General features: G+C 31.3%; 1 protein-coding gene and 1 long non-coding RNA gene across 2 annotated transcripts in view; one reads left to right on the forward strand and one right to left on the reverse strand.

Moving 5' to 3' along the window:
* Window positions 1-25,309, forward strand: part of LOC143198352 (uncharacterized) — an 80,126-nt gene extending 54,817 nt beyond the window's left edge. Inside the window, exons 16-19 of the mRNA XM_076407514.1 lie at window positions 21,130-21,400; window positions 24,350-24,574; window positions 24,633-24,793; window positions 24,854-25,309. Coding sequence (XP_076263629.1) covers window positions 21,130-21,400; window positions 24,350-24,574; window positions 24,633-24,793; window positions 24,854-25,167 — 971 coding nt within the window. The 3' untranslated portion in view covers window positions 25,168-25,309. The remainder of the gene's footprint in view (window positions 1-21,129; window positions 21,401-24,349; window positions 24,575-24,632; window positions 24,794-24,853) is intronic.
* Window positions 12,706-13,067, reverse strand: LOC143198357 (uncharacterized). Its single transcript, XR_013006200.1, has 2 exons — window positions 12,929-13,067; window positions 12,706-12,869 (listed from the first exon to the last, which is right to left on the reverse strand). It is a non-coding gene; the product is annotated as an uncharacterized LOC143198357 (long non-coding RNA).
* Window positions 25,310-25,584: the final 275 nt, after the last annotated feature.

Here is a 25,584-nt window from a genome sequence, read left to right on the forward strand (position 1 = left end):
TGCTTCAAGTTGTAGATCATAACTACACATCAGTAAGTTTGGCCGTTGGCGTTAGTTTCTGGTTTATAAAATAGTTACAATTTATATTTACAACCATTAAACTATTGTCTTTGACTTACCATTATTTAAGAATTTTGGGGAACATGCCACGATAGGAGGAAATAGTAAAATAGAGGATGATAAAATAGATATATAGTTTTGAAGTGGAATATCAAAATAAAACAATAATAATTATAACATTAATATTTCTTCAATAAGTATTTAATAAATATGTTAAAAATAAAAATCAATATTCAATATAATTCCTAGAATCCCCATTACCAATAATTGTTATTAATCCTGATTAATTTTGAACTAAAACAGTTAGATATGGAAACAGTAATGAGTTCCTGATGATAAGTCCCTTTTGCAAATATTATTATTTATTGTTATTTTCTTAAAAAGAACTGGTATACATTTTTTATCGATATACCAAGTATGCCAAGACCCGTAACATCCAGACCGAAGCAACTGCGCAAACACAAGTTCGAATTAAATAAATTACGACATAACTCGCATACCGAAACGTTGTGACATCATTTTGTTATGACACGAATCGGCTCGCCGGTCACCGGTTTGACATTGAGGTGACTATGTTAGCATCATGGTGAGCCAGTGGCGAATATACAAACCGTAATGCAGCGGTACGAAACCTCTATAAATAAACAATGTCTCAACAATGCCCGTGTTTTTGTGGTTTTTTTTCCTTCGCTTTGTGATAACGTACGCCTACTTCGTTAGTTAACATAACCGGACTGTTTGAGATTATGACGGATACGTTTAAAAGGCTTTTTTCTCATATAGTTCTGTTTCTGTAGCCTCAAGTATATCGGTGAAAGGCGCTTCAGTGAACGTGATAGTTTCTTTTTCTGTAAATGATGTCATGCGGATCGTTTATACATTTATCGATGCGATTGGAACAGATGGCATACAAAATAAAATTGGTTATATTTTTGGCGTTAAAATTGCATAACGTGGAATGACATTATTAACAGGTCAAATGAAAATTCCCAGGCCTGGCACATAGATGACGCTACTATAATTAAATCAATATGTTCTTTAGCTAGCCCTAACCCTCAAAAGATGCGTGTATAAATTTGACAGCTGTCGGATCATTGGTTTGTGAATTATATCATTTTCAGTGAAGCAACTTCTGTTATTGTGAAGAAAATTGATAAAATGGAATTTCGCGTGTTGATAAAATATTGCTTTTTGAAGGGAAAAATACTGTTGAAACAAAAACTTGAATACAGGAAAATCAACCATCAAGGATGGGTATGCTAAGTTTAGACGTGGTGAAATGAGCACCGAAGACCGTGAACGCGGTGGACGCCCAAAAGAGGTTGTTACCGACTAAAACATTTAAAAAATCCACAAAATGATTTTGAATGACCGTAATCAATTTACGAAATTGAATACAATTGAATGTAATAGAAGACACTCTAAATATATCAACTGAACGTGTGCATCATATCATTCACGAATATTTGAGTATGAGGAAGCTCTGTATAAAGGGGTTACCGCACGAGCTCACTTTTGACCAGAAACAAAGACGAGCTGATGATTCGGAGCAGTATTTGAAGATGATCAAGCGTCATAAAATCGAGTTTTTGCGTCGATATGTGACAATGGATGAAACATGGCTCCATCATATTTATAAAAAACTAATTTTTCCAAAAAAAAAAAATTATTTTACTGTGGTAGGCCGGGGACTTTTCAATTGACCTGTTATATAGGTTTAACTAAAATTCGGAATGACTAATAAGGTGATGATAACAACAAGGTAAGTCGAAGAAAAACTAAGAAATATATCGAGAACCATATTAGTACCAACAAAAATAAATCAGCATTAAAACAATAAATAAAGAGCTATTAAATAGTGGTATGGCTTGTGATGAGAAATGAGACAGAAGGTGAAATTGCAGATATATTGTGTTAAAAACGTACAAAGAATTTTTATTTGCCTTTTGTGGTTTATTTGTAATGTTAGGTGGTTAGGTGAATATAGTGGTTGTTTAATAGTATTTGTTGAGTTGAGAAAAAAATTCATTCATAATGATAATCTACGAGATAATGATGTTATAGTAATTGATATCCCAAGAGGTTTTAGCACAAATCTGGTTTTGTCGACATATTCGGTTTTCACTCCCAATTTCCTGCCTTTTAGTGATGTTTTTTCATTTGAATATGTTCACAGCTGGTCATACAGAGAACGAACAAAACTTGATATGAATTGACAGATTTGAGCATTTTATACAAACTAAACAACAGATGTATGAGTACAGAAGAGTATCCAGTGTATAATATGACAGCCTAGCGATAAACATAATGATTACCAGCAGAAAAACCGAAAAATGTTCAGATTTCTAAACCAAGTAAATTATTATTTGTTGGTAATATAAATAGGAGTGTCTGAAATATGAAATAAAAAATTTTTAGGGAATAAAATAAAATACACAGTAATTGATCCACATCAAAGGATCTGAAAAGCTTCTCTGGAGGCAATGATTTTATTTAATATTGGAGTTGAAGCATATTATACGACAATCTTCTAGAAATTATGTAGTATGAGTTTGTTTAACAAACATTTATTCATAACATAACATTTTTTTATTTGTACTAAGTTTTTTTCTCTTCACGTATCCCTTATGATATATCAGTTATCAGTGCTATTGTGTCTTATCGTTACAGAAAGTTATTTTTTCGTAATTTTAGTATTTGGGGATCCCAGTACTGTAGTGACATAATGGATATTTATAGTGGACTCTTTTCTGTTATCTTTTTGATTCATATAATGATGAATATAATATGTATTTCATATATTGCAATATATGCTATAATGACATGAATGAGGGCATCATCAATTTTAAATTAATTGTTCTTGTATCTAACGTTTTGGCGTAAAATATAACACATATCTTTTTAAAAAAATACTTTTAGGGTATTTCATTTATATGAGTTTTATTGTTAACTAATATAGGTCATTTGCCTTGTTGTTAAATTGGTAGTGGTTTGAATTTTCAAACAATGGCAAGAGCGTACAATTTGATAAAGATTAATCTTTCCTTAGTAACTGAAGCCACACCAGTAACCAAATTGATCACTCCTAAGGTAATTTTCATATTGACAACCTGATGAAAAATTATCCCAGATGTATACCTGTTATTGTACGTATTCTGTTTTAATTTTATTTAAAAATATATCATATACTGTTGACTGGTTATGCTTCAATTGAGCTTAAACTGTTAGATTTTTTACTGAGATCATTAAAAGTTTACTAAAGTTCTAAGAAGTAATTGCGACATTATTTAAAAAAAGACAATAAACAAGAAGGTTCCCATCATTAAATACAGCAAGAGAAAATTATTTCTCAAGTACCAGTTCTTACATAATTCTCTGTATCAGTTTTAGTCATAATTACACACTTAAAATTTTTAAGTATCACGAAGTGTGATAATTACAGAGAAAATAAATCAAACGAATTCGAGTTCTAACTAGGGTTATTTATAGCGCTTGGTGTGTGCTTAATTATTTCTTCCTGTATAGACTAATGAAAGAATATACATTAAAAACTATGGCTAGCGGCTGATAATGCGTCAGACCTATTACGCTGTGGACTTAATAAAGATTGAGTTAATTCTGAATTCTTTATTATTTTATTTGTTTCTAGTCGACTAGACATTTTATTTTAGGATAAAACTAACTTATTTTTCTTAACAAGACCTGTTACGAATAATAATTGAAGAATATAGAACTGAGCCAAAAGTGACTAATTTTCGATGTTATAACGCTGCAATCAAATAAACTATAACAGGTCAATCGAAAAGTCGTCAGCCTGACACATAGATGGCGCTACTAGAATTAAATCTATATGTTTTTTAGTTAGCTTTATCCCTCAAAAGATGCGTGTATTAATTTGACAGCTGTCGTATCATTAGTTTGTAAATTATAGCATTTTGAGTGAAGCAACTTTTGTTATTGTCAAAAAAAAAATGGATAAATACGAGTTTCGCTTGTTGATAAAATATTGCTTTTTGAGGGGAAGATACAGTTGAAGCAAAAACTTGACTTGATGCCGAGTTTTCGGGCACTGTCCCAGGAAAATCAACTACCAAGGATTGGTATACTAAGTTTAGACATGGTAAAATGAGCACCGAAGACTGTGAACGCAGTGGACGCTCAAAAAGTAGTTGTTACCGAAGAAAGCATTTAAAAAATCCACAAAATTTGAATGGCCGCGAATTGAAACTGAATGAAATAACAGACACTCTAAAAATATCAACTGAACGTGTACATCACATCATTCATGAATATTTGGGTATGGGAAAGCTTTGTACAAAGTGTAAAATCACTTTTGACCAAAAACTGCGAGTTGATGTTTCGGAGCAGTGTTTGAAGATGATCAAGCGTAATAAACCCGAGTTTTTGTGTCGGTATGTGACAATGGATGAAACATGGCTCTATCTCTCTATTATTTCACTCCGAAGTCCAATCGACAGTTATACCAGTGGACTGCACCCGATGAACCCGCTCCAAAGCGTGGGAAAACGCAACAGTCTGCTGATAAGGTTATGGCGTCTATATTTTGGGATGCGCATGGAACAATTTTCATTGACCATCTTGAAAAACCAAGGACCATTAACAACGACTATTGCATAGCGTTATTGGACAGTTTCAAGGACGAAATCGCCGAAAAACGGTCGCATTTGAAGAAAAAGAAAGTGCTGCTTCACCAAGACAATGTACCGTGTCACAAGTCAATGAAAACGATGGCAAAAATCCATGAATTGGGCTTCGAATTACTTCCTCATCCACCGTATTCTTCAGATCTGGCCCCCAGTGACTATTTCCTGTTCTCAGACCTCAAAAGAATGATCGCTGGGAAGAAATTTTCGTCGAATGAAGAATGAATGAATGAATTTAGAGTTCTTGAAAGCATATTTAGTTTTTGGGGCAAGTTTATTCCAACTATATTGTAATTTACCATGATGCTCCAAAGCTACATAAATGAAATGATATTGATAGATGTCTAACCCCTTTGCTATAATACTTTTAGCCATCTTCAGTCACAGCCATCTTTTGGGAAACCAAACTAAAGACACTAATTTATGCATCTTTACATAAATAAATATCTTGACGAAGCACTGAAATATATAATTCCTCCCTTGGAAGAATCTACATTTTTCTTATGTTTTTCACTCGTTTTACTATTTTACGCGTAGTTAACTGACTACCGATTTGATTTCACCATATACTGAAGAATATGTACTTCATCTATTGTTCTTACTGTATTCCAATCGAACCCTTTGGCACGTCACAAATTTTAAGTCCGTCATTTTTAAGTAAGTAATCCATATCTTTTTTTAAAGAGGTTTTGAAACATATTTTATAGTTTTGCTTGAAATTATGAGCTTTGAAATTAATTGTCAGAAAATTCATTGATTCATTAATCTAATTAAACATCCCAATTAATTTAATTTGCCAAATAACACAGGTAATTCACCTTGATAGTAAAATATTACTGTTCACTTCTGGAGAGCGTAAAATTTGATAGAGATTAATAATTCCTCGGTAACTGAATCCACACCAGTAATCAAGCTTTGTAAATGCTGATGCCTTTTAAGATAATGTTCACTTCGGTAGGCTTTCTATACGAATCTCAAATCTACAAAAAATTGAGCCCACTTCAAAGAATAAATAAGGAGTTCACTAAAAAGTAAATAATAATTAAACTTAGATTTTTAAGGCGAAAAAAACGTTTTAAAACACATTACGTACATCATAATAATAATCGTTGTAATATCTAAATAAAAGTAAAACAAAAAACTTATTTAACGTATCTACTACACGTATTTTATATTCTACGATATACACACAATTTAGCTTAATACCTACTCAAACCTATTTATCTATTTACAATATTATTTTAACTACTACCAACTGATCGGTTAGAACCTTTTCGAAGTCGCTTAATAAATGGAATGGTATCGACATTACCTAACCACTTCAAAAGTACCAAAATCAGCAATGGCCGTAACACTTTCTTTTGAAAACCAAATTAATAAGACTAATTTGTACTCTTACAAGAATCTTGACGAAGCACTGAAATAAATGATGTCTCTCGTAAAATAATCTACATACATTGAAATAATATTTTTTATTAACTTAAACTGTGACTTATCATGCAACATTATTTAATTTAATGTATTTATATATATTCTACCGTATATTTTGTTGAATTTAATACGCAGCGACAAATTATTAGGTAATAATTTAGGAACTACGGAACAGTTGTGTTTACACAGAATTTCATTGACTCTGAACAATAGCAGCGTTTCTGCTAGGGAGAGGGCTTTCAACATGTCACCGTACAATATGAAACTAAAAACGCCAGTAAAACTTATTCAGTTTTCAAACTCTTCGTATGCGTAATTTAATAAAGTGGACATTAAGTTTGAATGTGATTGGTGTAAGAAAAGCCGGTAGTTCAGTGTTTTGATTGACATTAATCACTTGACCTTAGATATTGTTACTAATTTTGATATAATTAGGTAATGTTAATACTGTTTACTACATAATACCGAAGCTGTTATATGCACGCAAATTTTTGTATCATTAATATTACACAACTACTGTACCAAAAATCTATTTATATGTTACAGTGTTATTGGGATTTTCGGTTTATATACTGTTCACCTCTAAATGGGTCAGTGGTTCGGTACTTACAGTAATAATAACGAATGCATTAATTATATCTATATCTTTATGTCAAGGTCTACATCTTGAAGCGTATTAATATTATCGAAACTAGATCGCGCTAATTATAAAAATAGAAAGAGAGTGCTGTTCTTGATTAGTTAGTTAAATTCTTATGCACTTGTGAACACTTGGTAATGTAACAATGAGGTTTATGAAAGATTTTTGGAAAATTTAAGTTTCTACATTCTTTCTCTTAAAATTCGATATTGTGTAAGCATAAACTGAATAATATTTACTCATTATTTTTACATCATTTTACGTTATTTTGTATTGCATTATTGTGCCTTTAAAAAATACAGTTTCTTGGCGTTATTCAATATTTGAGCCATTTTAAATTTAAACCTGACATCTGACATCTATTGGAAAGAGAGATAACGACCATGGAGAATAATGGAGTAGGATTTCCTATTAATTTTTTTTCTATATTCAACATATATTCATAATTTAAGTTTTAAATATACTTCAAAGATTTTAGCACCAGTAATTCTGTATCTATGTCATTCAGAACTTGAAAAAAAAGTACAAGTGATAAAGGATCAACATAAATATGTTTACAGCAATCTTTTCTAAATCCTTTACAATTAATTCACGCCTTGATATGCCATAAACTAATCATATTTTTATTTCATAAAATTTCACCAATATTTTTCTTCCTAAAATGGATGCTCTTTGCTCTTTTAATTAATGACATGATAAATAGTATGAAAATAAGTAAAAGTAAAATAATATAATATAATTTTGGATTTATTTAAATTTATTAATTTAAACCAACAAACTTTATATAACACCTGTTTATCACAATTTTTTTTATTTTATTTTTTTGGTTATATTTATAATAAAGTTAGGAATTGAAATCCGGACTCTAATTATAATTATTTATACTGTAACAAATATTGTGATAGCCTCAATGTTTACTCTAATCTAACTCGAACATATATTTGTGGGAACATTATGGTTTATTGCTTTTTATGCATTCTTCTGGTAATGACGTCATTCGTACAATGTTGTTAAACTATTTATAGTTATTGCAGATAATTTGTGATCATTCCTCATCGTATATAAGATAATAGGTGGGGCAAAAATCCCACTACCATTTTGATTGCCTACAACTTTGCTCAAAGAAAAGATAAGTAAGTTTGGTCTTTACATATTCGACTAAATGGTGACTTCGAAAAACGTCATTCAATAATCGAATTGTTGAACGAGCAGTGTGTGCTGTGGCGCCCTCTTGCTGAAATTACATGTCCTCTAGTCCTTGCTCTTCCATTTCAGACACAAGAAAATTTCGAATCATGTCTTCGTACCATTCAGCAGTAATAGTAACTGCAACACCTTGATCATTTTCATAAAAAAAAACAGGGACCAATTATGTTTTCAGCATGAATACCATAATATATAGTTGTTTTGAGTGGATGCAATGATGTTTCATGAATTAATTGAGGACTCTGTGTTCCCTAAAACCAACTAGCCACTGAGAAGAAAATAGTTTTCATCGCTCATTATTAATTTCACTCATTTTCTCTCTATTTCACCAGACAGCCTTAGGATCGCATTACTGTGCTCAGCTCGTCTCCATAATAAAATTTGGGCGTTTACACAATACAATTGTTAAAACGAAACTGAGCTAAACGTCACATAAAGAAGATGGCGCACAATCAAAGTGGTAGCAGGACTTATTGCCCCACCTGTTATAATGTGTGAAAGTGTTAAGAAAACAAGAACTATTAATTTACTTGAAAATCTTATTTTATTTAACGGAAAGAAGAGGCGACTTGTTGAATGGAGATACACAGCGACACTGAGGGTCATTATCTATTAGAAAACAGACCTTTCCGTCGCATTCTCCTTTCCGTCATAGTCTGGGTCGTATTACATAACAGATATTCCTTAATCATCTGGACTTCACTTAAGATAACATACTACGAATAATTACTTACCTATAAATTTTAATATTTTGTAGTTTACTCTATTATTATTACTGAAGTTTTGAAATTATTTAAGTTGCTGAGTTATGAGTTATGTGGACTTAGTAGTCCACGTTGGGTATAGTACTCAGTCAGTTTCAGCACTAAATACTTTTTATTAAAGGAAATTTTATTAAAAAAAAGAAAACAAAGCGCGAAAACCCTACTGGTCTCCAAATGATATGATGTCATTTTCACGCTGAATAGAACTCTATTTAAAATATCTTCACAGTTTGACACGCGTAAAATTGTAATTATCTAATTTTACCATGGTTATACTATATGTAAATATCCTGCATTTTTGTTATTTAGAACCATAATTTTATAACCAAACAATTGACTAATAAGGTAGTTATTATCACCCTACGCTTGGCATTCTTTATTTTCCAATTATTTTCCTGAATATTTCTTAGATTAGGTAATTTATTCAAATCTTCCTGCCCGCGTCATTGCCTAAAAATAAATTCTATTCCATTATCACGCTTTTGTGATATATTTATGACTAATTAGATTCCTAATTCACTAGTAAAATGTTTCGGCGTAATTTTTCGGCAACATTTAGGTTATTACCTTGTTAGATCTAATACTTTTAAAATCTATATTAATTATTTAAGAAGTGTTGTTGAAATTTGCACCAATCCGAGCAGAAAATAACAAATTGCTGTAATGACTAAGTCAGATTTAAATTTAGACTTCCAAGCTTAAGCAATAATAAAATCTAGATATATTGGTACATAAATACTGCGACATACATAGTTTTGTGTAATTCTTCGCCTAGAATAGGTTGTTACCTTGAAATTACTTAGTTAGAATAGCAAATGCGCAAATGTTTAGTGTATGTTCGACAACATAGGAGATGAATTCGTATAGTTCACATTGTTTATTTAATATTATTTGGTATGCAGATATTCCTCCCTCAGTCTGTAATAATGAGCGAGATGATTTTAAAAGATGCAGGCTGTTTATGTTAGGTGTTTGCATATATTCTCATATTCTGATCATTTTTTTTACTTTAAAAAGGCGGTTATTGAGAAAAAATAGTACAATATATTAATAAAAATATTTTCTACCATTTTCTTCGGCTTATTCCAATCTTTCTGGTTACATGGCGATATTGTGCCGAAATATCGATGCTGGTGTGCAGAAATTGAGTCATCGATTCATTTTGGTATCTTTTTGGTATTTTGTAATTGTATATTATACCAAGACTTGTTACATTCATCGGAACAAGTGATAATCAAAAGGCGCTATGTCTGGTGAGTATGCTTGGTGGGGCAGAACATCCCATTCGAGCTGCAACAATGTACCTTTTCCCAACTTTTGTAACCTTTTCAGTTAATTCGTGTTTTAGCCATTTTCTTTTCTTTTGGTGAGTTTGAGGTGAATTGTTGTCCAATCTTCAAATTCATTGTCTTATTCCAAACCAAAAATGATAATTAGGATATAACGGAGCGATCTCGCCATAAGTTTATAAGGTATTTGAGGTGCCTCGCCTTTTCTCAAATTAATTAACTAAAGCAATGAATATCAAAAATGCAGCTTACATTGATACTTCACATTTTTATCACTATATATCAATATATACTCATTAATTATTTGTCTATAATAATGTATTATTACAGTGGCAGTTAATTTGATCCAATTGTTATTTTGGCTCAACTTAACAAGTAAAGTTGATATTTTTGAATGTGGGTCCTTCAAAGGCTTAGAAATAGTCTTCATATTAGCTATGTTCAACGAATGCAGACTCGGTAAATCGTTGTTTTCATATTCATAGTGATAATAGATATATTTAATAGATAGTGCTAGACTAACAAACTGTAGCGACTAGCATTTGATATACTAGTCTTAGATATAGCATATCCTTTTAATGGCAAATAGGTACTTTAAAATGATTATTTTAAAATTAAGTCCAGATCTAGACCCAGTTACTAAAAAAAATTATTAGACATGAAATTGTAGCGCTTACAATACACTATAAAGGGTGGTTAATAATTTTGATGGATATATTTAGTAGAAAAGGTATTTTATATAGATCTTTGAAAAAACAATTTTATATATGAATGAATCCTAATTATTTTATCGATTATTTCTATCTAATTCTAATTTGATGTATTTTGTTTACTGAAAAACAAATATTCCAAAATAAATGCCTATTTTAGTAATGGTCACGTGCAAATGGAACTGATTACGTGCTAAATTTGATGAACATAATGTGTAGTTAATACGTCTTCTACTTAAGTCACACTTCATGCCAATTTTTTTTTTCTGCGATGGAATAATGATGATGATAATATTGTGTTAGCACGCTGGGCGAAGAATTTTTTGAGAAATCTTTTTGGGACTGTTTTTTGGTATTTCATATGCTCTGCTGATTGTCTCCAATTGCAGCATCCATATTATGGACAGTATTCTCATTTTTAAATGAGCTCTGTAGCCTTTTAGTTGAAATGCTCATAATTCCATTAAAATGTTAGGATATCCGAATTTTTTAAGCAATTTCTGAAACACCTCATATGTTTCTAACGATTTGCACAAAACTGTTTGTATTACCACATTTAAATTAGTTTATCCTAAATATTTTTGTTGCTAACCAAATGCAAAGTATTTATAAATATTCTGATCTTATTTTTTAATTGATGCTATTCTAGAATTATGGAGCCAAAGTTCTGAGTAAAAATTTATAACAATCTTTTAATAATTTTGTAATGTTTCGAAAACTGGTAGAGTTTACTTAAAGTATAGCCTTCGTATTTCCATGACTAATATTGTGATGGATTATACATTCAAAGGATGCATTTCTGCGGAAGATTCTCGTTAGTAAAAATGTTAAGGTTTCGATTAACTAAAATCATTTCCTTTAGAACATCCTTGATCTATACTCTTCATTAACCTTGTATGTGTTTATATAATTATTATTTGCAAAAGAAAATACTTGATATAATAATATATTAATATCATTTTTTTAAATTTTTACAGAAAAATTGTAATAAATAATATATATTCTATTTTCTGCCATTATTTCTTGCTATCTTTCTAGAAATCAGTGATGACAAAATTCTGTTAAAGTCTATTAATGGTTCTTATACACATATTGGCTATTAAGGTATTTTAATAGCTCTTGAATGTGCACGTTATTGATATAACTTTCTTATAACTAGTCATTATCAACATGATTTACAATAATTATTGTAAGTTACTGCAGTTTTGTGCAAATGTTGGGAATACATTTATTAGACATTTTTTATGAGTAAATACAATATTTAAAAAATTACAATTAATATTCTCAAAGTTTAATATTCATATAGCTTATCCTGGGTAGTATTTTATACAAATTGAAACATATATGACATGACAATGGTTGCTTCTAGCACCCCCAATCCGGGAATACAAGAAGTTCGTCATTGTAAGTTTTCCTTAACGTATTATCCTGTTTCATTACTTGATCGACTTTCTGTTAGTTTATTCCTTGCAATACACCATACAGTTGACGTCAGAAAAGTGTAGTGTGTTTCATTAAACCACCTTATCCGCAACAAAACAGCTCGTGTCTAACCTTTATAACTCACTGCAGAATAACCGTTTCAAATTAATTGAAACATGAAATTGCAACAAAGTAAGTGTGTCTTTGTGTCAAAGGTAGGCTATCGTCAATTGGATTTATCATCCGACGCCTACTAAGAAGCATATCTATTTTTAGAGACGATTGAATAATACGAATAATTTTTTCAACGCCTACTACATACAATCTTTTTATCGCCGAAGGCTCTCAATGGATCTGTTAAAATGGCGTTTCCGCAAATTGCATTCTGATTAGTCTCATTTCAATAACATCATATTTTATTTTTGATTCTTATCAGAGCTTACGTCACCATGATTTAATATTTATGTAGTATTATTTACGTAAATACAATTCTTAATCAAAAATCAAAATATGCGTATGTTTCGGTAAAGAAAAATATATTTCAAATTGTTATAATACAATGCCTACTTTGTCATCAAGTACAGTGGTATACAGCAATATTTTCATATATAGCTCGTAATGTTATATTGTCAATATTGAGATCTTATGATTTTCCAGCCATTCTGTAATGTTGACTTCATGATCTAGGGGATGAATTATCTATTTTTATTATTTTATTGATGACTTATGGATAAAAATTTACCTTCAAACCGAAAGTGATTTTCATATTTAACACTGCTTGTATATTTTTTTTCCGAGGAAATGTACACAAATGTAATCTGTGTTGCTAATGCTGTCCTTGTATTATTGTAAGCGCTATAAAAGTACTGTTTGCACAAAAAAACCAACACTCCTCTGCAACTGTTTGTCACATTACACAAGTACATAACAAACTGGGCAATACCCTCTGGACGTGCTTTTGCTTTAATGTACGCCTCTATCACTGTAATGAATGAACACGCTAATAAAATATCCTCAAAACAGGGGAAGATATTTTGGATGGATTTGGCACTGCTCCCCATGAGCGTCACGTTTACCTTCCATATTTCAATGGCACTACGTTGCAAACGCGTAAGTTTTTTTCGAATATTTCAAAATATCTCATTTCTTTCTCCCTATCTCTCTTCCTTTATCTTTATTAAATTTTATTTCCTGTTCAGGATGGTACATTATAAAAGATTTTTTATGTGAAGAGAAATATTTATTGCTATATAACATTTTTATTATGTTGTTTAAAACTGTGTTATATATGGTTTGGAATTCAAGAATATTTTTATAATATTTCACCTATGACTATCTCAGTTTTTCTCATCATTTTCTTTCTTTTGCATTGTTTTGGTAAACTTTATCGTATTCATTCTGTATCGTTCCGTTTATAGTGCACCAACCTGTACATAATCAATAGTCTCCGGTAGGAGATTAGGTGAATTAGGACTGTGAATTAATTTTGAGGGTTATTGATATGATACTTAAGAAAAACTAAAGAAAAATAGTGATAGAATGCTGTTAGAAACTTTTATCTAGTTGTCTCTGGTCAATTAAGAATGTTTAAGCTGAGCGTTGAAGTGATCGTGGTTACGTTTGTCCTAAAATGTTTGCAAACTAAACGTACAGACTCTCGTTATAAAATAGTCTTGAATTTCCAAAGAATACCCTCACATTTATTCACAGTTTATTAGTTATTCGTATTATTGTAAAATAGGATTTGGTTGCCTTTTAGAAATACTCTTTAAATTCACTTTTTAATACGCAATAGCAAATCGTTCACTATTGATCAATCTGTACAAATAAAAGATCATATCATGAAGTTTTTCAGCTGTTTATATATCAACTATTAATGCTGAACATATGTTTCATCGATTATAATGTGCGTAATTGGAGTTCTTCAGTATGAAGTATTCTTCTGATTTATATGACATTTTATTGCTAATAAATACAGAAATAATACTAAATTCAATTTTAGTTTTGATGAAGTAGACAGAATATAAAGCTGAAACATGTACTATTATGAAATAGTTTAGAGATAGCAAGCAAAAAAATGAGTAAGGAAATTTAAATATTTGTATTAATATTTAAGCATATTTAAAAAATTATTCAAATCCATTATTTATTTTTACAATTACTTATGTTATATTAAAAATATTTTCTTCATATGAGTACTAAACTAAAAATTGCTATTATTATTATTTTGATAATAATTAACTATTACTTTATATTTTATAACTTCTTATTAATTTTACTCATTTCATTTCTAAATATTTAAAAATGTTTTTATTCTGAACAAAATTCTCAGACAATAAATCATTCGAGGTTTAATGGAAAATTAGATTTTCCTCGTTGAAAATGCTAATCTCGTATTGTTTTTTTTTAATGTGTAATTATAAATCTGGCCTTGTTAGCGATAATTAAGGTCGACAGTTGGCCTTGTATTTTTAGTGTTTTCAAATGTTCTAGGTCGGAGATTTTACGCGAAAACTCGCGTAGCAATGAAACGATGATATCGGATAAAAGCGTGTAAATTGGTTATACTATGGTAATAATTATTAGTCTTATTAAATAACATAATGGTAATATAATATATAATGGTAATATTTCAACTTTATTGTCGATAATTTCTCTCGATTTTTCTCATTTACTTAACTTTTCGCCTATTAATAATTAAATAAATTTAATACGGTTCTGGTAGCTGGATATGATTTTAAATAATATTTTATCTAGGAAATACGCAATCGCCTATGTGATTTGCTGGTTTCAGTTCCTGTGTTCTGCGAACTTACATGTCTTCATAGATGCCTGGTGATACAATAAAATAAATTTTAGATTAAATGGGTTCATGTCGTTACAGATATATATTTTTTGAACATTCAGTAACACTTTGACGTACAAAAATAGTAGTATGCTGTAGCGAATTGTGTTTATTAAATTAGTTTCTTGAGATTCGTAATAATATCAGGTGAAAATGTACAAATAGCACATAATTTTGTAATATTATTTTTCACTGAAGGCCCATTTTTGTAAATTAAGTTTAAAATATTGTTAAATATTTATAGGATATATTAAATAGGATTATTAAATAGGATTCAATTTAAAAGAAGTTGTACAACAATAATTCCTAAATATATTCGTATTTTATCCAAGAAGTAAAAATTTATTTGGCTGGAAATGTTTGCAGTTGAAAGTCGAATATATCGCTGGTCATTTTTTTTCTGATGTATGGCCTTATTTCAATAACAATATGACTGAATAGAGTTTATAAAATTGGAAGGTTTAAAATAACAAAAACTATTTTACTTTTTGAATCTAAAAAGAAATATGTTGAGTCGCGATACAACATATAACTGAGGGTTTTTATTTATCAGAAAACGGAGCAAACCCACCTCACTCAGTACTTTGTTAACAATAGTAATTTCTCCAACAATTTTATTCATGAAATAATAATGGACTCCAACTCTGAAAAGCTGTTATTGTGAACAATATATTACAAATGGAGGCTTGGTTTGCTAAACGACTGGAAATATTTTTTTTAGAAATATACGAGCATAACTTTGTATGAGGCTAAAAATATGGTGGTGGCTTGAACGAGTTCACAATAAATTATTATTATATAAACAAATTTTGAAGTCATTGTAGATTGTAATTAGATCCAGTTGTGTGGATATAAAAACATCTGAGTACTACCACTACTTGAAAATAGTGGACTTGGAGGTTGAAGATACCTAGTTGTAATATGTCTGTAGCATGTACTAACAGGTCAATTGAAAAGTCCCCGCCCTACCATAGTAAAACACATTTTTTTGGCAAAAGTAGGTTTTTTTATCCAACATAATTCACTTCAAGGGTGATACACTGATTATAGCGACCCTCCAACTTTTCCATACTATTTTTGTAGTACAATTTGTCCTGTGCTTCAAAATAGGCCTTAGTTTCAGTGGTCACCTCTTCATTCGACGAAAATTTCTTCCCAGCGAGCTTTCTGTTGAGATCTGAGAACAGGAAATAGTCGCTGGGGGCCAGATCTGGAGAATACGGTGGATGAGGAAGCAATTCGAAGCTCGATTCATGGATTTTTGCCATCGTTTTCATTGACTTGTGACACGGTGCATTGTCTTGATGCCGTTTTTTTCATTGCATTCTATATTTAATTTTCATTTGCAACAAGCCAATTTTTTGCTTAATCTGTATTTTTTCCTTCAAAAAGCAATATTTTATCAACATGCGAATTTTTTTTATCCATTTTTTTCACAATAACAGAAGTTCCTTCACTCAAAATGCTATAATCCACAAACTAATGATCTTTTGAGGGTTAGGGCGAACTAAAAAACATATGGATTTAATTCTAGTATCGCCATCTATGTGTCAGACCGGGGACTTTTCAATTGACCTGTGTTTTAAATAAATAAAAATAACTGTGAACCATATACAAATGAAATCATTCGTTCCTAAACAGAATCAAATATGCATACATCCAACATGAACACTATATATCTGTATATATGATATATCAGATATAATGATAATCGGAATATAAGTTAATATTCGTATTAACAATATCCCAGTTTATAGCATATAATTCTTCACTCAGCTATCCATATTTAACTACTGTTCGGCGTTGTAGTTCAGTAAACACATAAAACGGCACATTATTATTTATTATAAACAAGTCGTACAAATAAAATCTTTCATGCGTTTCGGGATATTTTCACTGGGTGTTTTTCTATGTCACTTGGTTGTAAAGGAACATTTTTTTCTACGAGTTAAATTGCGCGTGTCGAAAACTCTGTATCGACATGACGGCGTTTCTAACTTTAAAAATAAACATGTTCCAATAAATTCTAATAATCTGTAACCGGCGGGTAATATAATTAGAATGTTCGCTTTTTTCTCTGGCCGCGTCTTAATTATAAAAATAACTTGGTCATGCCATGTAGTATTCTGGATTTTCTGTTGAGACATAAACATTTCCATCGTTGCTGGCAAAGAAGAAATATTTACTTTTTGTGTGTCTCTAAACCAATGTTGTTTAAAAAAAATACATAACAATTAACAGGATATCTGTCAATATTTATTTTATCATTTATACAGGTTATTTAAGTAAAAAAAAACAACACATTACTCGATATATTATCATACAATAGTGGTTAGTAGAAACATCCGGTATAGTAAAATAAAAATATCGTTTATTACCAAAAAATTCAACTGTATTATATTTTAACCATGTTATGTTGAGATATTAATAAATTAATCATGATGAATAAGAAAAACGTTTGCTAAAATTTTGTTATATTTCAAATGTTGTATAATAAAATATATAACCTTAATAGTTCTGTTTAGAGTAAGAGTTAAAGAGATAAAATGAATATCTTGCAAGCTAAGCTGGCTTATTCTAATTTAAATCATAAATATTAAATGAAACTAAATTAAATCATATTATTTTTTTATCTGAAATGTCTGTTGTAAATCTTTAAAAATTATAGGCCTGATATATTACATAATTTACAATAATAAGAAATTGTCCATTTCATTTAATCTTATTTTTTTCTATTTTTAAACACCTTTTAAAATCTTTTAACCTTTTAAAACCTTAAATATACATTTGCATCCTTTAAGATTTATTACGCGATACTAAATACGACAGGTCGTCAAACTAAAAACATCAAACTCTACTACCTATTACCATACAATAACTATTTATAAAAACATTCGTTAAATTATAATAAAATAAAACCATTATTTTGGAGCGAAAGAACTAGTAACTAAATTCTTAGTACCAAACTAGTTCTAAACTTGTTCCCATCAAAGATATATTCTTAAGCAACTATATGTAGCCTTGTTTCAAAGGTTATCTTCGAAAACATGAAGAATGTTCGTAATTTTTTTATTAATAATTTAAAGTTAACTGAATATAACCATCGTGATCAAAAGAGTGACTAGTATACATATAACTCACTGAACGTTTATATATTAGTTTCATTAGATTGATTAATTACGATGTAAGGTGATATGGAATTTCTGTTTTTATTTTTGGTATGGCTTGTCAGAAAACTATAGGTTAAAGTGGTATACAACTGTGGTGAAAAAATAGTAAAACATATAAAATACAAAATATTATTAGACTCGTATCATTCTGCAATTATTTTAGAGCCTTACAACGTGTATATATTCTGGATAACTATGAAATGGAAATCTTCTTTTTCAGTTTGTTAATCATGACAAAACATAAACATATTAAAAGCTATTTTTAGACCTATTTTATTGCTGAGTAAGAAAAATATTTTCGTTGTAGAAAAACACATATTATTTGTTTATCTCAAACATATTTTGCATGTGTTATTGAGAGGTTGTTAATGAATTGCAAAATATTTTCTGATGTCTAGAATACTGAATGAATTAATATGAATATATAAGCATAGGTTGGAATCTTAAACAATTTATAGTACTATCTTATTTGCTTGGATATATTGAGTTTTCACAGGTGTATAGGTATGAATATATATAATAATTAGTAGATAGTGTTTTAGAGAGATATATTCAATTGAAAGTTTATGTCTTTTTATCATATTAATGATGTCCTTTATTTTGTCTCTTTTCTGCATCTCTCAAGTAGCTGCCTATCTATAAGCATTTTATGGATACTTTTGAAACAGTTTCCTCTGAAATAATTGTATTAACATATGTTTATGTTGAAAAAAACTAGTCACTATACATTTCATATATTTCATTCCTGATAGAGCTAATATCAAGTTGATTTTGATTCGTCACCCGCTTCGAGTGAAGACGGTTTCTTTTAGATGAATCCAAGATTATATTTTTCATTTTTTCCTGTTTATATTTCAGTGACTGCATACATATTAATATTCAGTGTAGCTGCAAGACGCTAAAAATATTTTAAATAAAAACCGCAGCAATTTAATTTAACAGTAAAAATGCTTGTAGAACGAATTGTACTATGTGGGCGTAAATAAAAAATATAAAATTATTATTAGAGGACATTTGTTTATTTTAGTTATAAGAAAATATATACACAATTAATACAAATATCATATAAAGTACTTACAAACAACAATAAATCAATTAAACTAAAAGTAAACAGGTGGTAAACGTCTATTGAGGAAATAGTCGGGCGACAGTTCTGAAATAGATAAAAAAGTACCTGAGCAACCAATTTTCGAGAATAAGACTAAGATATAAAGAACTTTAAATCAGCGATATAATTATTAAAGGAATTATCGGCCAGGTTGATTAACAACGGTGATGATACTGATAATTAAGACCAATTGACTGGTAATTGAATGTGTACGTCGGTCTGTTGAGTTTTCAATGCCGATAGTGATAACAATGCCTAAACGTGTCATTAGAGAATAATGATGAAAGACAATAGCGATGTCTGATAGCAATGATAAATTATGCTTGAATGAAGTATGACATGTGCGCACGGTACGAAGGGATAGCACGCGACGTATCAGCTTATGTCCTAACACTAACCATAATGACGTGCAATGTGATCAAGGGATAACGCGCGAGATCTACTGTCACTAAGATTTGTAGGCCTCGCTAGGATTAAGCTGTATTTTTAAAATAAGTAAAGTAATTAACAAATGAATAGTACTGTTACTAGTGCACTCACTTCTCCAGCTCCAGCTATGATGGGTGCAATGCGTACAAGGGAGAAAGCTAAAAGCCACACGCTAGATACACTGCCATCAAGAGCCAGTAGAAACCACTTTCGGTGGCGTTTAAGTACATTAAACACTGTATAATCGACACGATTTAGAAACGTAGTTACTCTGAAGTCGCGGCTCCATAAATGAACTTTCATAGAGCTCGACAAGCCCTTGGGCATGTTAAGTTATCACATTTGGCAAATGCAGTTCGAGGAGAGGGCTAAACATGTTGCCAATTATGGCAATTGTTTTTGGTGCTGGGTGTCTGCAAGGGTGGCAGATCCCAATCGAGCAGAGGTGACAACCTCGCTCTTTTAGTTTCTTTACCGGTATCTCAATTTTCCCAGAAACATAAAATACACCAATAAAATCGGTTCGGTTTTTAGAGATGAATTAAAAAAAAATATATTAAAAAATAATTCGCTTTTACATGCTTACCTCTCGTATCGAATTTAAGCAGCAATTTAAAATTTATTAAAATAAGCAAAGCGTTAAAACAACGTATGCCGTTTTATAATCAGTATATTTTGAAGAATTTTACAGAGGTTTGTCAACCGGACGTCTTTTGCAGGTTGTTTTGGTTACATATCTCTTTTTAATTACCTTTTTTATTTTTAAACCCTCGCTTTTTAATTAAAATAAAATGAGAAGAAAAATATTGCGACAGGCAATACATTAAACATATTGATGACCTGAGTTCACTGCTATTTTGAATAGACTATACGTTCCTTATTATGACGTAATCACATAAAACCCATTAATTATACTCAGATATGTTTTAATCTTTCCAGGTCTGTTTTACAATATTTTTATCTATACTCGATTTCCTTAAACATAATATATTGTTCAGTATAATGAAACCCATTCCACCAAATTAACCACAGCTCTTTCTCTACAAGCAGATTTGATCAAAGTCCATTGTAAACTTGCATATTTGAAATAATTATGACGAAAATTCTAACATTCTATATCACACGGTTGTAAATAAACATATACATATGTAGTTAAAAATGATATCAAAACATCCCGATCTTCAATGTATATAAATATGCGCACGCCATAAAACTGTTTCAACGAACACGTTATTTTAGCTATAAAACTGGTGCTTTAGCTATCGCCGCCAATAATACATCGTCCTCGCTCCAATATTCTGTTTAGAATCGAAATACCCATCCGAGCACGGTGTTCGGCGATTATTGTTTCATATTCGGACCGTCTACATTGGTTTTTGTATGTTTTGCAGGCGAAGATGCCGTCATCGGCGACCAAACCTACAGATATTTGACAGCTGATGAGATGAAGTCTCTAGGGGACGACTCTCTACCCATCGACGTGACCAGAGATGAAAGAATCGATTCGAATAAGATGACCACCAGTATGGACAGTAATATGTTACCGCCACAACATATCGAAGACTCCATCAGTCCAGAACATGTAACTAGGAATTACGTCGAATACATCAAGAAATACACTCCGGATAATGTCGATATTAATCGGCATCCAATAAATATTGGGTAAGTTTACAGATTGATTTATATTGCAAAATATTGATATGTTGATAATAACCATTAAGAAGTGCATATATATTAGTAAATGCTGTTAACTTTGGTTATTCACATATCGATGTAAACCATTATTTTGATTAAGATCTTCGCACACATCAAACAACATATATTTAACACAGAATATTTTTTATTTTCTCGCTATTCAAAAGGAAATTACACTGGAAGAAGTAAGTTGATAACATTAATGTTAAAAGGATATTCTGGTCTAGGAATTTTTTTTGTTTACATATTTTCAACTCTGATATCTTAAGAATATGTCTTAAAAAGGATGGTTTAAGGCTCGATGGTTTTAACATTTCTCTATTTGAAATAATAGTTTTCCATTTGGTCTTGTTGATTTTTTTTCAAAATAACATTACCTTTGGTGTTCGATTTTCGAGAAATCTGCTGTCGAAGTCTGTGAAACGACGTATGACGATGCTGATCCTCATATCGCAATCATAGGTTGGTTTCAATTATTCAAAAGTGGTGATTTTGATGTCGATAACACAGGAGGACCGAGAAACTACAAGACCTATCAAGCTCAGACACTTAAAGTACTTTCAGGCGCTTTAGTTGCCGATGAATCACTTTGTACTACTAGATATATAAGGAAGTATCGAAGAACTTAAATATATTCTAGAATATGACGGGCCAGCTTGATTGATGCACTTGATAATTGTAATTGTATAAGAGGTAGGAGTGCGAAATATGAGAAGGAAAATTATCCCAGTTACGACTGTAACCAGGCTGGGTAAGACTGGATGTCTACTGAGATGATCTCCAAATTGATTACTCGCCAGTTGGGATGCTAAATGCCGAATATTGTGGTTCGGACTTCATGTTAAGCAGTAGCTTCAGTCAAGTTAAAACCGAATTGGTAAAAAGTCTAAAACATAACAAGAAATTATATGATGAAAAAATAGATCCTAAAGTTGTTATTTGTTTTTTTTTACTGCACTTATTACCTACAATTGGTGCTTCTAGACCAGAATATCCCCTTAATATATTTTTAAAGACATAGTTCTTTGTATATTTACTATTTTTTGATATACTCGACAAAATGGTATACACAAACAGTGCAAACGGAACCGTAACAATATCAGTCACTTGTTCGACAAAAACCAAAAAAAAAGTTAACTTTTAATTATCTTGTCCAATTAGGACGACTGATTTTATGTAATGTAGGCGGATATATACGATTTTAAATTCCTTCACCTTGGTTTAATTTACTTCCCTAATTTACCGAATAAAATCTTATATTACATTTTTTTGACCTAACTACACAATGGTAGGGCGTTACCTCTTAACACAACATTAAATTGTCTAATTTTAGTTTAGGATTTCGTGCTGATTGTATTCGATAGCCTTGGTTTAAATAACTTAAGTGGCTGGAAAGATCTGACGGTTTTGATCATTTCATTGTTACGGTTTCGTGCATATAGTCTCGATAAATGTTGAAGATATAAAGGGTGTTCCAAAATGTCTGCAAAATTTGACTTTGTCACCATATTCACTCTGAAATCGGGTTTATTTGAAATTTTGAAAATAAAAAGTCTGGATCCCACCACCATTCGCAAAACTCGTACAAAATATAGTCGAAATATTGATTTAACTTCGTCAACTGTGAAGATGGCAAATGAAAAATTTGTTTTAATTTATTGAAGCAGATCGCGATGATGATGATGGTGAAAACTCATGTGTGATCAATTCGGCGTCTTGGAAAAGGTCCTACATGCCATAATTGGATAATAATATTTAATTGATGTTAGAAATTTATTTATTTAGCTTATTTATGGCTAAATTACAAAAAGAGGTCGTTGAATGGAGTATTGGACATCATCAAATGGATGTTGACTTTTTGAGAAAAATCCTCCTGATCTAAGAAACTTATTTTCATCTTAACGCTTTTGTTATTCTCTGAAATTGACATATTGGGGATTCAGAAAATTTATATGCGAATGTACAAACATACATATATCTACATCGTGTTACTTTTTCGGTCGGATGCATCATTGGGTCTTACTTGTTCGAAAACGAGAAGGAATGATTAATTATTACTGCTACTTGAAGTGGTTATTTCTTCTTAGATTGCATAATATTGATCTGGATAATATCTGACAACAAAACAGTGACAAATACCATATAGCCCAAATAAATTAATATATGACACATTTCTTCATATACTTTTCGTTCCTTTTGGTTCCTGTTTCATATATTTTTGGTTCCTGTTTTTTTTTTTGGTTATTTGATGTCAAGGGTTTGGGACCATATAGCATTTTTTGATAAAATAGTGCTTGTGTACTAGTGCTATTATTATACTTTATGGCATGACACTGGACGCCAAGCTTAAGTGGAAAGAACGAGTTAAAAGAAATGAGCAGAACTTTGTGTCAGGCTAAAACATGTGCTTGTTGCTTGGACAATAATCTGATTTAACATACAGCAATAAACATATTATATAAACATATCGTGAAGCCAGAATGAGGCAATATAAGCCGGTTGATCATTTATGGGGTTGTGCAAGGAAATATAATGTTAACATGGTGTAAACTTCTTTGTAGCATTGTTGAAGCCCTATAGCACATTAGAAATGAGGAGACCACAAAGATGTAAGATATAATGGTCAAGGATTTGCGAAGAAACATCAAGAAAGATTGCGTGATCACAAAAACGTCGAAGTACTACAACTTCTCGACAGTAGTGGGTTATACTACAACTTCTCTGGAGTTTAATGACGCAATACTTTATGATTTTTTATTTGTGATATATTTGAGCATATCTGGTACTTTATGATTTAATTATCATGCGTAATTTTTAGAACACCCTGTATAATCATGAACATTCTTTAAAAGCTCTTAATCTGTAATTATGAATAGCATTTAAGTATAAATAAAACTAATAGTTGCTTGTTTTTAGCTTTTTGGTGTCCTTCTTGGTTGACGCCAGAGGCGGTGCTATGCGCGGTTGCAGGCACTCAGGTGTGCGCGTGATAGTACCACCCAGATGTGCTGCCAGTCCTACCAGAATCACTTGTCGCTATGTCAGACCTCAGAGAACCCCGCATCCTCCTCCCTTGATGGAGGGTGAAGCCTTGGCCAGTCGAGTGTTGGAACTGGGACCTGTTGGCGCTAAATTCTTAGGGTGAGCTGACGTCGTCGTTATGTCGGTAACCAGGCATAAATAACAAACGTTATTTCAGGCCAGTGATCATTGAAGTACCACATTTTGCTGCTCTTAGAGGAAAAGAACGAGAAATCGTCATTCTCAGATCCGATAACGGTGAATCATGGAAAGAACACACCGTCGATGCCACAGAAGAAGTACTCAACGAGGTACTCCACGATAGTTTTGAAGCTGAAGGTATTTATTAGTACGCGCTCGTCTCTGTTAACATTTAGAAACCGCCTTTTTTTCGCACAGACTTAAACCAGATGGAGGATATATCATCCGGCAGGATAACTCGAATAGTGACTCAGGACTTTCCACAGTACTTCGCCGTGGTATCCAGAATACGACAGGAGGTGCACGCCATCGGACCCGAAGGCGGGATGGTTTCCAGTACCGTGGTACCGCAAGTACAAGCGATCTTCCCCGAGGGAGCCCTAACGAAGAAAATCAAAGTTGGCCTGCAGGTAAATCTGTTTAAACCGAGGAAAGGAGTGCCGTTTGAGAAGCTGAGGAAGATCACCGTGAATCATATACCAAAAAAGAAACGGTGGTCGTTGATTTGGTAGATGGGTCACGGCGATCGATTCGTTGCTTGAGGTTGATGTGAAACGATGCTTAAGCGTAACTGATGAGAACCATTCGTTGCGCCATGCTTGACTGCCAATCCACTAAATAAAACAGTGTCAAAATTATATCATCTCAATCTTAATCAAGTCATTCTTTAGTATTAATAAAGTACAAAGTAACCGTTATCGTTATTGTATTTATTTGTTTGTTGGAATGTAGCATATACGTAATGGTGAACATAATCTATTAGAGTATAGACACTTTTGTTTCGTTTGTAGATCACACACTCAGTTGCATAAATACCCTTATAGTGTTCTATATTATATAAATTGAATATAAACGTGTTGAGAATAAGATTGTATCATATATAATAGTATATAAAATATAGACCAGGTGTTATACACGTTAGTTGATTC

The sequence above is a fragment of the Rhynchophorus ferrugineus genome, unplaced genomic scaffold (genome assembly GCF_030347505.1).
Source record: "Rhynchophorus ferrugineus isolate W39M unplaced genomic scaffold, kcgeb_rfMv2 rfM6, whole genome shotgun sequence".
Lineage (NCBI taxonomy): Eukaryota > Metazoa > Arthropoda > Insecta > Coleoptera > Curculionidae > Rhynchophorus > Rhynchophorus ferrugineus.